This window comes from Maniola jurtina, chromosome 15 (genome assembly GCF_905333055.1).
Source record: "Maniola jurtina chromosome 15, ilManJurt1.1, whole genome shotgun sequence".
NCBI classification, from domain to species: Eukaryota; Metazoa; Arthropoda; class Insecta; order Lepidoptera; family Nymphalidae; genus Maniola; species Maniola jurtina.
Genome location: NC_060043.1, coordinates 9175786 through 9190009, shown reverse-complemented (window position 1 = coordinate 9190009; position 14224 = coordinate 9175786). Strand labels below are relative to the sequence as shown.

Here is a 14224-nt window from a genome sequence, read left to right as displayed (position 1 = left end):
AAAATCAAACCAAATAGAAATAAAACTTCATTTTCTTAAATCAGAGAGAAAGAAGAAGAAACAAGAAACTCATGGAAGAAACCATGAAGAAACGCTTTGAAAGAATTGAGACGTCATACATGTCTAAATGGCATGATGATGTAAGATTTTACTTTTTATCTAAATTATTGTTTTAATCACCTTTTAATGATATCAAGAAATAAATATGCTCGGGAAAAAGGAAATAAAATGTGATGGAAAATATACAGTCTCCATATAAGGACAAAGTAATATCCATTCAAGAAGAGAAATTAATACGAGAAGTCAACTACGACTCACTTGCTGAAAAATCAAGCCGACCCAAAAAACTATTTTTAGGTACCCAAGTTCAAATCTAAACAAAAAATTTAACAATTTTTTATGGTTTTTTTAAATATTAAAGTAACGGTAAAGTTTATTTTCAACACTTGGTTTTTCTTAATGGCCCCAATTTTATTGTCAAGAGATACTCATTTAAATATAGTACATATTTCTATTCAGATATTAAGTGTAAAGTTTTGTTTTACAGAAATAGTACAAAAAAGTTCAGATGTAAAAGACTCGGGTCAAAAAGTACTTGTTTCAATAAAACCAAGAACACCAGCAATTAAAATTTTATATAGAGCTGAAAAGAGTCGATTTCATTCCAAGAAGGTTATTCGTTTACCTGTATTTATCAGTATTTTTTTGATATTAAGTACACAAAGTATGAAGTCAGTCATAGCCAATCAATAAAATAACAAAAATTCCATTACAGCGTTCAGAAAGATCAGGTTTAAGGCTTGCTATAGGAGACCATTCATCATTTACAACACGTAAGCATATACCTATCTATTTTAATAAATATATAATTTTAGAATTTATATCCCTTGTAAATTTCTTAGATTTCAGTGAAGATGTATCAAACACAAGTAATTCGGTTTCTTGCGGCACTATCCATGTTTTAAAAGATCGCGTAAGGAGTGAAATCATCGGTGAAAGGATATCAACAAGTACTTTACCGGTAGGAACTTCTACGGAAGTTTCACAATGTTCAAATACTGAAAACTCTTTTCAAGTTTCCATTATAAATACAAAAAAAACTGCAACAGAAAAATGTTATCTTTACTCCGAACCACAAATAACTATGACTCTTCCTGAAGTTACTAAAATTACTCAGAATAGCAAAGCAACTCCGAAAAAAGTTGATATCGGAACACTTATTGTAACAGAAATACCTTCCGATGAAAAAACTTCACCACATAATATTTCTCACATGAACAAAAGGATAGAACAATTAGAAAGAAAATTTTTAAAACAGGAAATGGTATTTCGTTCGCTTAACCCTGATCTCCCCTTTTCGTCATCTGATGAAGAAGAGTACAAAGAAAATAAAATGAGAGCTTCATCAAGCCACGGAAGGGCAGGCTGTAGTTATATTGAATATAGTCATATCCCGGAAACTTCTGCTTTTCAACGATATTCTCAACAACCAGCACCTTTATCGGCTAGTAAAGCTACAACTATTCAAAAAGAGCATAATTCTGAACAATACGGTCGTGATTTTACTCTATATGACGGAATTACAGCGAGAGGTAAGAGACAGTGTGCATCAGTTCCGTGTAAAAGAGACGACGGTTCAAAAATGGCTGCAGAGAGGGTTCATAAAATAAGACACAAGCTCAATCCAGTAAGGGATTACAGACTAATGGATACAGTGCATTATTTGGCTCAGGGGGAGTTTGCTCCGCGGGATGATGGCATTAAATTAACACCATCGCGAGAAGCTGTACTCAGTGATATAATTTACGAAGACGTTTGCCGTACCCATTGGCCTAATGCTCGTCTTGCGCGACGGTTGCGTCATCCAGATAGATATGGGACAAGATCAGACTTACAAGAATTGATCGACAGTTTACTCCAGGAAAGAGTAGCTCACGTAGAACGGAGAAAACGCCGTCACTACAGAATTGTTAAACTCAATCATCGCCATGAAAATAGCTGTCGGTCAGTCGGTAAAACTGGAGATATTATAGTTGCTAATCACAAAAATAGACGACGCAATGAAGATATAGCTGCTAGTGATCATAACACTGCCAATGCCGCCATCGCAGATAATCGACGTAATGTTCGAAGTTTTTTCAAAAACCGCCAAAGTTATGAACGGTTAGTCTTACCAGAATCGCGACCTGGCCGACGGCTTAGACAAGAAAATTGTTCTCCTGGACCGAGCTATGCTGCACCCCGTTCCACCACCGCCAGGGCACCAACATGCTGCTATCGTACATCTAGTCGAAGTAAACCTATACAAATAATTAAACCTGAACAAACAAATCAAGACACTAGTACTCAAGATCTTACAAGTAGCAGTACAATCAAGACATACCCTAAAAATCCTCGCTTAGTAGTGAAAAAGAATTCATCAAGAAAAAAATATAAGGAGGAACTCAACCTTGAACACTATATTTTACTACCGTCTCTAGTAGTAAAAACTCCATCCAATATGAGGCGTCAGAAGAAATTCAGTGAACTATATCATCGAATACTAAATTTACAATTGAATAAAGGTACGAGGTTGAATAACTTTATTTATTTAAACATCTTTATTTCGTGAAATGATTGATTAATTAGTATTCACATTTTTCAGCTAATCCTTGTGTTAAAGAAAAACTTGAGGATGAATCAACGGTGGACTCGACTAAAAATAAAAAAAATATTGGCTTGAACATAAATGTAACAGTTTCAAGCAGCGAAGAAGCCCTAAATAAGAAATAACAGAAACTAATTGCTTTTCAATCAAATTGCCAAAAACGATCAAAACTCAAATCAGTAGGTATATAATTTTTTTTATATCTTTCAAACTAAACACAATCTTCTTTTCAAAATCTCTCAATGACTAAATTTAGAATCTGCATCGTGCACGTTTTTGAGAATCTTTGTTTTTTGCTCAACCATAACATCTAATATGTCATTTTGATCAGTGCTACATAAAAATATTTGGTCATAGGTTTATTCACTTGTAATAATAAGTTCTTATAGATAATTTTTGAAATATATTTGTTCAAAACCTGCTGACTCTTTTGTGTCGACCCATATTACTTTTCCTAATAAGTTGATTACTTCACTCTGTAATAACATGACCTCATTCCTACGACATGCACACAATAGACTCACCCCAAACCGATTTTAGATATAAAACAGTTTCAAATCGTTCTTACTCGTAAATGGAGAGCCAATCATGAAACGGAGACTATAAGAAAGGATAGGTTTTTTATTAAAAATGTTGCTGTGTCATGAACAGTCTTGATATTAAGTATCTGCCTGAGGTTGAGGATTTAATTCACGATGAGAGCTTATAAGAAACTCCTGATGGATGCAATTAATGAAATAAAAGTCAAGTAAGCTCTGCAAGTGGCTTGAATAAAATTATTTTCGGATCAAATACCCTATCCCAGACTTTACTGGTTTTTGTTCATTTTTTTGTATTTAGGTAGAGTACATTATAGTTGATACTTGAGGGCGAGTTTCTATCAACTAGTGAATTTCATTGATCGTCACCAATCCTTTATTCATGTCATCGTGTCATTGCTTCTTATACTATGTGTATTGACTGAATTGTCAACCACCAAAAATGACCATTTACCTAATGATTATTATTAATCTATACTAATATTATAAAGAGGAAATGTATTTTTTTGTATTTTTGTATTTTTGTATGTTTGTATTGAATAGGCTCAAAAACTACTGGACCGATTTCAAAATTTCTTTTACCATTACTTAGAGGGATTCTTCCGAATCCGTATAGGCTATATTTTATCCCGGAAAATAGATAGGATTTTTCGTGGTAGTGAAAATTGTGGAGTAAGGCGTCGAAAAAACTGCCGTACGTTAACGATTCTCGCGAACGCTGCCTAAATGGTTAGAGATGTATGGTTGACTTCTATAGAAAAGTTGTAGAACTCAATAATGCCTACAAAAAAGTCCGCGATAGTATAAACCAAACATTTATATTTTAGCCATTATAACCACTTTTCCATAGAATAAAAGTAATTCACCCGTGCGAAGCCGGGGCGGGTCGCTAGTGCTTAAATAATATGACTTGATAACTTAGGTCACACAAAGGGTCACACTATGTAAGTTATTCAAAGTGTCATAGTTGGTATCATGCTGGTTAGCATTGCAGGGTAAAATAACCTAAATATATTTATGAAAGAAAAAGCTGACTGACTGACTGAAATTTGGCATGCAGATAGCTATTATCATCTGCTGAGAAAGGATTTTTGAAAATTCAAACCCAAAGGGGGTAAATTAAGGGCTTGAAATTTGTGTAGTACACGCGGACGAACCTAGTCCGATATTCGGTGTTCGTTTTATGTACGTATATACATATAACGAATAATGTATCTGTGAAAGAATTTTTTGTTCCTGCAACTTGTTGGATAGCGTGTACGCATTATACTCGTGGTAGATTGTTCTCGTAAGCGAAGTCTTAACGAAGTGGTTGTGTTCAGTATAATATTCGCTTGCTTTCATACGGTACACCTATCTAAACAGTGCTTAGTGCGAAAAAAACAATAAGAAAAGCCATCTAAAAAGTTGACGTACGTAACGGAAAAATCTGCAAATAATTTTATACTTACTGAATTTAAAAACTTAAACCGCATCTGGCATCTAATATAAAAAATCAAACGTCTCTTAATGCCTTGTACCTACTTAATGCTTATAAGTTATAACTTATTTAATTTAGGAAGTTTCGTGGTCCTACATCCTAAGTGATGATTTAATAAAAAAATTAACCTACCACTAGTGAAGTTATAATTTGAAGCATTTAAACAAACTTTGTATGCATTCGTAGCTAGAGTAGTAGCATACGAGTAACTAAGTAGCCCAGAATGAAATCCTCCACGCAGTCTTTTCTGCCCTACCCCTAGAGTGTTTTTATAAAGCGTTTCTGGCTTGACGCTTCCTGGTCGACTCCTGCATGAAGACCTCCGTAGCGAAACGAAGGCCGAGAAAGTGAGTTGAATGATGGGAGTCATCCAACGAGTCTTCTGCCGTAGCTTCTTGACTAGACAATCACTTGATCTAGTCTAAATACATGAAAAAAAAAGGTAACTGACTGATCTTGATCTATCAACTACTGGACGCATCGCGCTGTTTAGCATGAAGATAGCTATTATGACATAGACATCCGCTAAGGAAGGATTTTTGAAAATTTAACCCCTTTATTAGGGGATATGAAATAGGGGTATGAAATTCATGTAGTCCACATGAAATTGGGGGCATAAGCAAGTCAGTTAAAAGCTAATAACTTGTGGTAGGTACTTAGTTCTATCATTATTTGTAATACGTGTTCTGAAAAGGTGCGTCGATTCATATTTAAGGCGAGGTTCAGGTCAAAGTTCATTTTTGTTGTGACGGAGAATATATTCGATACAATGAGTGGTGTCAGTAGGGCGGGCAGGTAGCCGGTAAATATTTGATACGGAAAATTTTCAATCGTTCGTGCCTACGAGCTATAAAATCGATTGATGCCTGCTTACATAGTTTGAAATGACCACGTTCCATGTTAATACTATGGGCATAGATACCTAATTGCCTGCATGTTTAAATAGATTTCAAACCAAAAGCAATCAATTATATCTACTAACCTACCTAAGCAATCCATTTTTTATAAGTTAACTTCCACGACTTTACGAAGCTTGAGATTGTCACTTAAGGCTGGATCCACGTTTATTTAATTTTAATGCTCGGGGCTTAGGATGCATCGGCCTATATTTTGCACTCGACGATCATAAATGAGACAAAACTGACTTTACCACAGAAATATATGAATAAGCCAAGATTATACAAACATAAAAACTAGTCAAGTGAGAGTTAAATTAAAAATAAATTATTTGTTGCTGTAGGCGCAATAAAAATACTCAGTCTGTGAAAATTTCAATTCTCTACCTATTGCGGTTTCAGAGATACAGTTTGCTGACGGACGAAACCCGTCTGAGAGGACCGTCGATAGATTGAAATGATGACGAAAAGATAATACAAAATAATGTGGACCTAGCCTAAAGTTTTACTTCGGATTCAATTATGAGTATACAAGGATGATTTTTATCCTTTTTGGTTCTACTGCGAATTATATTATCTCTCTTTAAAACTCATTTAGGTAAACGCATAGATATAGCAGCATTTAAAACGCATTTCATTTGGAATGGAAGGAACAAAGAAGTATTTGCTCGATGGCAATGGCATGAAGAATGGACTCTACCTACATTACAGTCAACCAAAATGTAAGAACAGATTCTAGTTTCTAGCACTTCCTTATTCTATACAGATACGTACTACGAGTATTATGACCAAAAGATTATAATATCTATCAGTTTTCTTGTTTAAGGGGCATGAGACGGACCTGCCCGCGAAATTCAAATTTAATTTGGTTTTTCGCAATTTGTAAACTAATACGAGAACGTAGGCTTATGGTATTTTATATAGGGTCCAGGTTAAGAAATTAGCTGTAGTATCGACTAATTCTGACACATTAGTCGATACTAGAGCTAATTTTTTAAACTGGACCCTTTCAAGTAAAGATTTTTATAAAAACCTGTGTGGATGATACTGCCATTGTCGCAATTGAAAATGCCATAAGCCTACGTTGTCGTATTAGTTTAAAAAATGTGAAAAACCAAATTAAATTTGAATTTCGCGGGCAGGCCCGTCGCTTCCACCTTAAGCGGGAATCACACAAAAATTGTCACTGAATCATTAGTGATGAAACTTTATACCAGATCTAAAACATTTAGTCAGACTTTTAATATTGCTTTACTTTGAAACTAGTACAACCAAAATTACTAGATGGATACGGCTCGATCATATCCAAATCAGTAAACTTAGAGCTCTAACAAGCTTATCAAGTAAAAGCTAGCTTGTACCTATCTTAGGAACGGCTGGACGATATTAAATCTACATTAATGAATCTAGAGCTGGAATCATACGTCATACCTTTTAACGAGCTAAACTAGTCACCCAAAAGCTAGCTATTGTCAGGCCATTTATATTAGACTCGTAAATACTTCATTGGGGTCATTTTGAAATTTTTATTTTTATTTGTTGTTTCCAGCGGCAATAGAAATCTACACATTCTGTGAAAATTTCAACTCACGACTACCTTCGAACTGAAAAGTATAATTTTTCACATAAAGCATTAGGTACATACTTATTGATATTTTTTAATTCATAGCCAGTGCCACTCGGTACGATGTAAAGATTCTAACGATACCCCCATGCATTCAAATCTGTTCAGGCATTTAGAAGGTATGGTTGAATAAAGAAACTCGACATACATACACCCTGAAAACATTACACTCCTTTTCTGGCTGATTGGGTAAAAATAGCATTCTATGTAAACAGGTAAATTAGTTTAGGTTGGTGTTGCACACAAATACTTAGTTTAATATCTTTGGGTGGCACTTCGACACTCCCGAAGTCTACGCGATACCAAAATGAAAAGAAAGTGATAACAAACAATCCAGAAAGCTGTTAGCTTTTCTGCCTGTTTAAACAAAACGTTCGTGTCTAGCATGGACACGCTTCCTGAAAAGCGAACACATGACCACTATACTTTAGAAATTATAGAAAATAAAAAGACTGACAGTTTTTTTTAAAATAAAAAGCAGTGACTGAAATAATAGATGCTTTAAGTTTAACAAGTGTAAATCCTGATATTTAGGTAGGTACCTACTTACCTAGAAATGTGCAATTGTAGAACACACATTTGCTTTAAAGATACATTCCACTTTGTTCACCCAAGTAACGTCACTTTGGTGAACAAAGTGGTATAAAAAGTGGAATCAGATCACCCAGGAATTGAAGAATTTTAGAACTTTACAAAATTTAAGAACACCTTAATATTTAAGAACATCTTGAAATTGTAGATCACTTTGCTTAAACTTCGAAATTTTAACAAAATTTGGAAAAAAGAATAAACCTAAATCCTACTGATCGCTCTGTTGTTACGCTAATTTTCAGCTAACAATATAATTCCCAGGTGATACTATGATTCTTCTATTTTTACCACTTTGATCACCCAGGTGAACAAAGTGGAAAAAAGAAGGCTAATTTAATACTTACATTAATACTTCAACAGAATATGAAAATTAATAATTAGTAAGAACATTATTATTTCATTAAAAATGGTAATTAAAGTAAAAACTGCGGTGATAAGCAAGCGAAGCAGAAAATCTGCCATGTAGTGGTGGCGTGGCGAGCATGACTAGTTTCGCACGCCAACGCGATAGCTAGCGTATATTATGCCGTGACTTTTGCTCCAATAGCCCTTTATTAATTAGCATTAAGACCTACCTTATATTACTCGAAGCCATTACAAGTAGGTAATTATTTAGATCTGGCAGACTGCGCTACTAGACTACAGGCCCATGTTTAAAAATGGGTGGGTCATATGAACCACCAGGTGACGTATACAGGACGATATAAGAGCATAAAATAATAAGTTTCAGCACTATGCCGTCACTTGTAAGCTGTCCAACAGAGTGCTGGTGAGAATTGAAAAGTGCAGGTAGAGTGAGTACATTTTGGTCATATATTTTTGTACGGCATTTTTACCATCGATAGATCCATGAAAAATAATAAGAAAGCGCGCAGTGCCGTAAAAAAATGGTGCGCCTCAAAGTCAGTAAATGTTTTGATTTTCTGACAATTTCCGGGGTAAATTTGGTCATTTAATTCTGTACGGCACTAGTTTCATACTGTTTCAATACAGCCTCTAATCCATTATTCCGCAACGCCGTACAAAAATCATGCGACAAGGGGAAAAAATTGAGGGTAGCAACCCCCTCTCTTTCCGTGGTCCGGGGGGTGATTTGACAAAGTACGGCTTTGGTTCCAAAACATTATCTAGCACTCAAAAGTACTATTAAAAATAATGCCGTAAAAAAATTAGTGTTCATTTGAATGTGTATCAATAATTATCTTAATTTCATGGTATACTTAATTTTTAAAGCTGTAAAATCATTTGACTCTGTACGGCAACTTTTTTTTTAACATGATAGTGTAAAATACTATTGTTATATAGTATTGCCGTTCAAAAGAAACTGTTCTAAAAAAAATTATAGATAAAGACAAAAACTGAAATTTTTCAAATTATTGCAAAAGTTTAAATATTCATAGATTAATAAAATATAGCAATTTTCTACGCTTTTCCCTTGTTTTAAATAGTATTAAGATAAATAAATTAGGAAAAAATTATGCCGTACATTTTAATGCAGACCATATCTTTTAGGCTGATGAAAATGACGCTACCATTTTAAGGGTGTAGTACTTTATGGCCATCTGATACTGTACGGCATTAACATATTTTTGAAGAGAACAATTGATAATATGATAAAATCACTATGCCGTCTAACTGAAGTGAACGGGTGTGTATATAATATCCACATCCCCTACAAACCTTTGGACCAACGAAAATGTACGGCATGTAAAAAAATATTATCTATGCATAAAACACTTTCAAAATAAATTAATTTTATGTTGTTTCAAATCACCCCCCGGACCACGGAAAGAGAGGGGGTTGCTACCCTCAATTTTTTCCCCTTGTCGCATGATTTTTGTACGGCGTTGCGGAATAATGGATTAGAGGCTGTATTGAAACAGTATGAAACTAGTGCCGTACAGAATTAAATGACCAAATTTACCCCGGAAATTGTCAGAAAATCAAAACATTTACTGACTTTGTGGCGCACCATTTTTTTACGGCACTGCGCGCTTTCTTATTATTTTCCATGGATCTATCGATGGTAAAAATGCCGTACAAAAATATATGACCAAAATGTACTCACTCTACCTGCACTTTTCAATTCTCACCAGCACTCTGTTGGACAGCTTACAAGTGACGGCATAGTGCTGAAACTTATTATTTTATGCTCTTATATCGTCCTGTATACGTCACCTGGTGGTTCATATGACCCACCCATTTTTAAACATGGGCCTGTAGTCTATACGCCCTAGACCTTGCAGGATCGATTTCTTAAAACCTATTTATTTCAAACCATTTCATCAACATTAATAAGATTTAGATTGATGGAAAATTTACTTTTGATATTAATTAAGCGTCTTCCACATGCTGGTTGAACTTTTTTCTCGTACTTCGCTATCTGGTCTTTATTATAGGCATTGATAAGATTGAGAGCTATAATGTCTACCTTGAGTAACACTACAGTCTGTACCCTCGTTAGATCACTCTTAGGCATTTTTTATTCGCATATTTTTATTTAAACAATATTTTATATCGTTTAATGCTGTGACAAAGATTAAAAATACAGGATATACTTAAAAACTTTAAAACAGGGCTTTAACCTTTTAAGTGAAGTTTTAATTAATTTCTTATTTTCAAAAACTCCTCTATCAAGACGCTTGCTGCCTTGGTGGTCCCTCCAAATAATTAAGGTGAGTCAGATAAGGCTAAATATGTACTGTGAAAGTTAAAATATCTTACGTAGAATAAAGCTGTTTCCAAAAGTACTAAATATAACAAGTGTAAATTAAAAATTTATTACACCCCCGACAAGTGAAGGTTACAGTAACTTGAAAAGAGCTGATAACTTTCAAACGGCTGAACCGATTTTCTTGGATTATAGCTAAGAACACTCTCGATCAAGCCACCTTTCAAACAAAAAAAACTAAATTAAAATCGGTTCATTAGTTTAGGATACGACACAGACAGATACATAGATACACAGATACACACGTCAAACTTATAACACCCCTTTTTTGGATCGGGGGTTAAAAAGAGCAACATAAAAGGGCAGTTTCCTATTAGCCATGGCCGTGAATCGTGATAATATCTTCGCTGAGGTCAGATCGAGTTGGTGAACGACATCATAAAAACAATTATAGTTAACGCTTTTTAGTTCTCAGTGCTCTTACAATCTAATGCTATCTTCTTCCAATATAGAATTTATGTTGATTTAAGTAAAGTACACTCTACTCACTCAGGGACATAATGTGTTGTGTAGCTGATATGCAAGTTAATGATACGGGTTGTAATGACCCGCAGCTACAAATACCGAAGCGCCAGAAGGGCCTTACAAACGGTAGATTTGTTAAAGGTTTATAACAAATCTAAAAAACCGGCCAAGTGCGAGTCGGACTCGCGCACCGAGGGTTCCGTACTCGGGTATTTTTTTCGACATTTTGCACGATAAATCAAAAACTATTGTGTATGAAAATAAATAAAAATCTGTTTTAGAATGTACAGGATCCACTTGGTATAGTTATCTTACTTTTAAAATTGAAACACATTTTATTTTTTAGGGTTCCGTACCTCAAAAGGAAAAACGGAACCCTTATAGGATCACTTTGTTGTCTGTCTGTCCGTCGTGTCTGTCAAGAAACCTATAGGGTACTTCCCGTTGACCTAGAATCATGAAATTTGGCAGGTAGGTAGGTCTTTATAGTACAAATACAGGAATAAATTTGAAAAGCGCGAATTTGTGGTTATATCATGTAAAATCATGGTTATATCATTCCAACGAAAAGGCTTCGTTTACTCCACTAAATATTTGTTTGGATCTTGAATTATTGTTCATGGTCGGTCATGGTCAGCTAACAAAATTTATATACAAATTATGCATCATTTACAAAATCGTTGTGACCTTAGCGTGTTGTCGCGTGAAAATATAATTTTTTGCATAAAATAAAATAGGCACATGAGCTTTTATTATGAAAAATCCATCTAAAACTGACAGCGTGACTAATGTGCACCTAAATTAATTGCTGTGTAATAAAATTATAATATTTTGTTATTTACTTACCTACTATTATTTTATTTTTATTACTCTATCTATACCTGTTTTATTTAGTTTTTTTTTTGATATTATTTTGATGCTAGCTTAGATTTCTCAAATGTTTTTAAATTAAACGTCATTCTCTCATTCAAGTATTTACTTGAATAAATAATAATCATCCGTGGCGGATTACCTAGTACCTAAATGACTTACTTAGTAAATCCAGTTTGATGTCTTTACAATACCTTGAAACATTGATTTGAGTAGTGGACAGTATAATATTAAATGTCTTCGCTGATTACCTTGGAGCATGCCTTGCAAGGATAACCCGCGTGTGCCTTAGTATTTGAACGGTGAGTTAGCAGACCAAAACCCCTAAGGTCACAGGTTCAAACCTCTAGCGCTATTGTAACACAAGGATTTACGCTTAAACAAGGAGAAAAGGTACATAACAAGTGTAAATTAAAAATTTATAATACCCCCGACAAGTGAAGGTTACAGTAACTAGACAAGTATAAATTAAAAATTTTCAACACCCCCGACAAGTGAAGGTTATGTTACAGTAACTACATAGAAAAGATCGCGCCTACGATCCAAAGTATCTGAGTTTTCCAAAACATCATTTTCAAATAAATAATTATGTATGTAGGCAACGTCCATCTTGACAGCGTGACATTTGTCAATTGACACTTGAATATTATGAACCTAAGGGTTATCTAACCTTCTTTTCTACAAGAAAACTAGAAAAGAGCTGATAACTTTTAAACGGCTGAACGAATTTTCTTGGATTATAGTTAAGAACACTCTCGATCAAGCCACCTTTCAAACAAAAAAAAAGTAAATTAAAATCGGTTCATTGGTTTAGGCGCTACGATGCCACAGACAGATACACAGATACACAGACACACAGATACACAGATACACACGTCAAACTTATAACACCCCTCTTTTTGGGTCGGGGGTTAAAATGAGACTTTTAAACCATAACACTAATTTACTACCGGCTTAAACATTTTTAAAAAAGATATACCTACCTACCTACTGGTGATAAATTCAGAGAAATAAAAAGCTTAACCAGAGATGAATTTAAAGATTTATTGATGCTTTTTATGTAGCTAAACTAATTAAATATTTTCATGAATATTACATTTAAGTATCAGTAGTGCCTGCTAAGTGAAATTTTCAATTATGCAGTAAAATAGCTATAAAAAATGCTAATAGTCCAGTAACGTTGTACACACGTAACGGGTAGGATGACGGGTTTCAATATTGATGCAGGTTCGTCGACCATCGGGTATTCACCTTTACAGTGTATAATAGGTACGTGTCAACATCAATTATGTTATTATCCTATAAAATATGATATTTCATACATTTGAGGGGTGTTTAAAAATGATTAAATTATCTTTACATTTTAAGTTCTGGTATGTTCTTTAAAAGTTGCATTTAAATTAATTATTCAAAATTTAAAAAGCTGTCCATCTTGGGCTCAATAGGGCAGAAGTTAATCACCTGATGGTGATGATACACGAATACATTAACTACGAGAAAAAAAATCGTTTTAAACATTTTTTTATATACTGTAGTTTCATAAGAGTTTCCTTCATCGATATGTTTTGGGAACTTTCGTTTAGGTATTCAAGTTATCAGTAGATAAGTAGCTAATTAGGTTTTTACAAATTTTACAATGTATAAATAATTGTAGTTCGTCTAGCCATAGTGGTCCAATGACGTCACCGATGGTGCCGTGCGTCGTATCTGTTCGACAATTAAACCCGCACCGGAACACATCTATGAATATTCATTATTCACACTTTGAAAATAGCGTTCTGAGGTCCTACTGTAACTTTTCAAGGTAAAAATAGTGTCTGTCTGTCTGCTACTTTTTCACGGCCATCTGTTTGACGAAAATTGGTACAAAGATAAATTGCATCCCAGGGATGCACACAGGCTACTATTTGTCCTGAAAAATTAAAGGGTTCTCACGGGATTTTTAAAAACCTGATTTCACGTGGGCAAAGGTGCAGGCATCATCTATTGGCACTGAGATACCTTGCATTCCATATTATATAGATATTTTATTCTTAAAAATCGACGAGTTCCCTTGGGATTTTCAAAAAAACCTAAATCCACGCGGACGATGACGTCACGGTTATCATGAAGTAAGTACTACATGATAACCGTGACGTCATATTAGTTTAACAGGAGCATTCTAGCTGTTATTATATATCCAAAAGTGCAAAATTTCCGCCAATAGGTACCCGTATTTTACAAATATAAACTTCACGCTGGCATGATTTGCACAGTAATAATAATTAGACAAGGCTATCTTTAAGTTTTACTGCAACATTTTCAAAAAAAAAGTTTAGATGCAAAACTGTATTTTTAGCTAATAAAATGACAATCTAAACTGATGTCGCAGCGGTGGTTTT

General features: G+C 34.4%; 1 protein-coding gene across 1 annotated transcript; it reads left to right on the top strand.

Annotated features, from left to right (window-relative positions):
• Window positions 1–111: 111 nt before the first annotated feature.
• LOC123872337 lies at window positions 112–3067 on the top strand. The gene is made up of 5 exons (XM_045916554.1): window positions 112–357; window positions 548–672; window positions 776–833; window positions 903–2564; window positions 2645–3067. Exons 1-5 carry the CDS (start codon window positions 234–236, stop codon window positions 2770–2772), a joined length of 2097 nt encoding a protein of 698 aa, XP_045772510.1. The 5' UTR covers window positions 112–233; the 3' UTR covers window positions 2773–3067.
• The last annotated feature ends 11157 nt before the right edge of the window (window positions 3068–14224 follow it).

What these genes read in the sequence shown, in the direction of transcription:
- LOC123872337 (XM_045916554.1), top strand. Translation starts at nt 234, where the DNA reads ATGGAAAATATACAGTCTCCATATAAGGACAAAGTAATATCCATTCAA. An exon ending in ACCCAAAAAACTATTTTTAG is followed by an intron (nt 358 to 547) that starts GTACCCAAGTTC and finishes TTTGTTTTACAG; the next exon opens with AAATAGTACAAAAAAGTTCA. An exon ending in AAATTTACAATTGAATAAAG is followed by an intron (nt 2,565 to 2,644) that starts GTACGAGGTTGA and finishes CACATTTTTCAG; the next exon opens with CTAATCCTTGTGTTAAAGAA.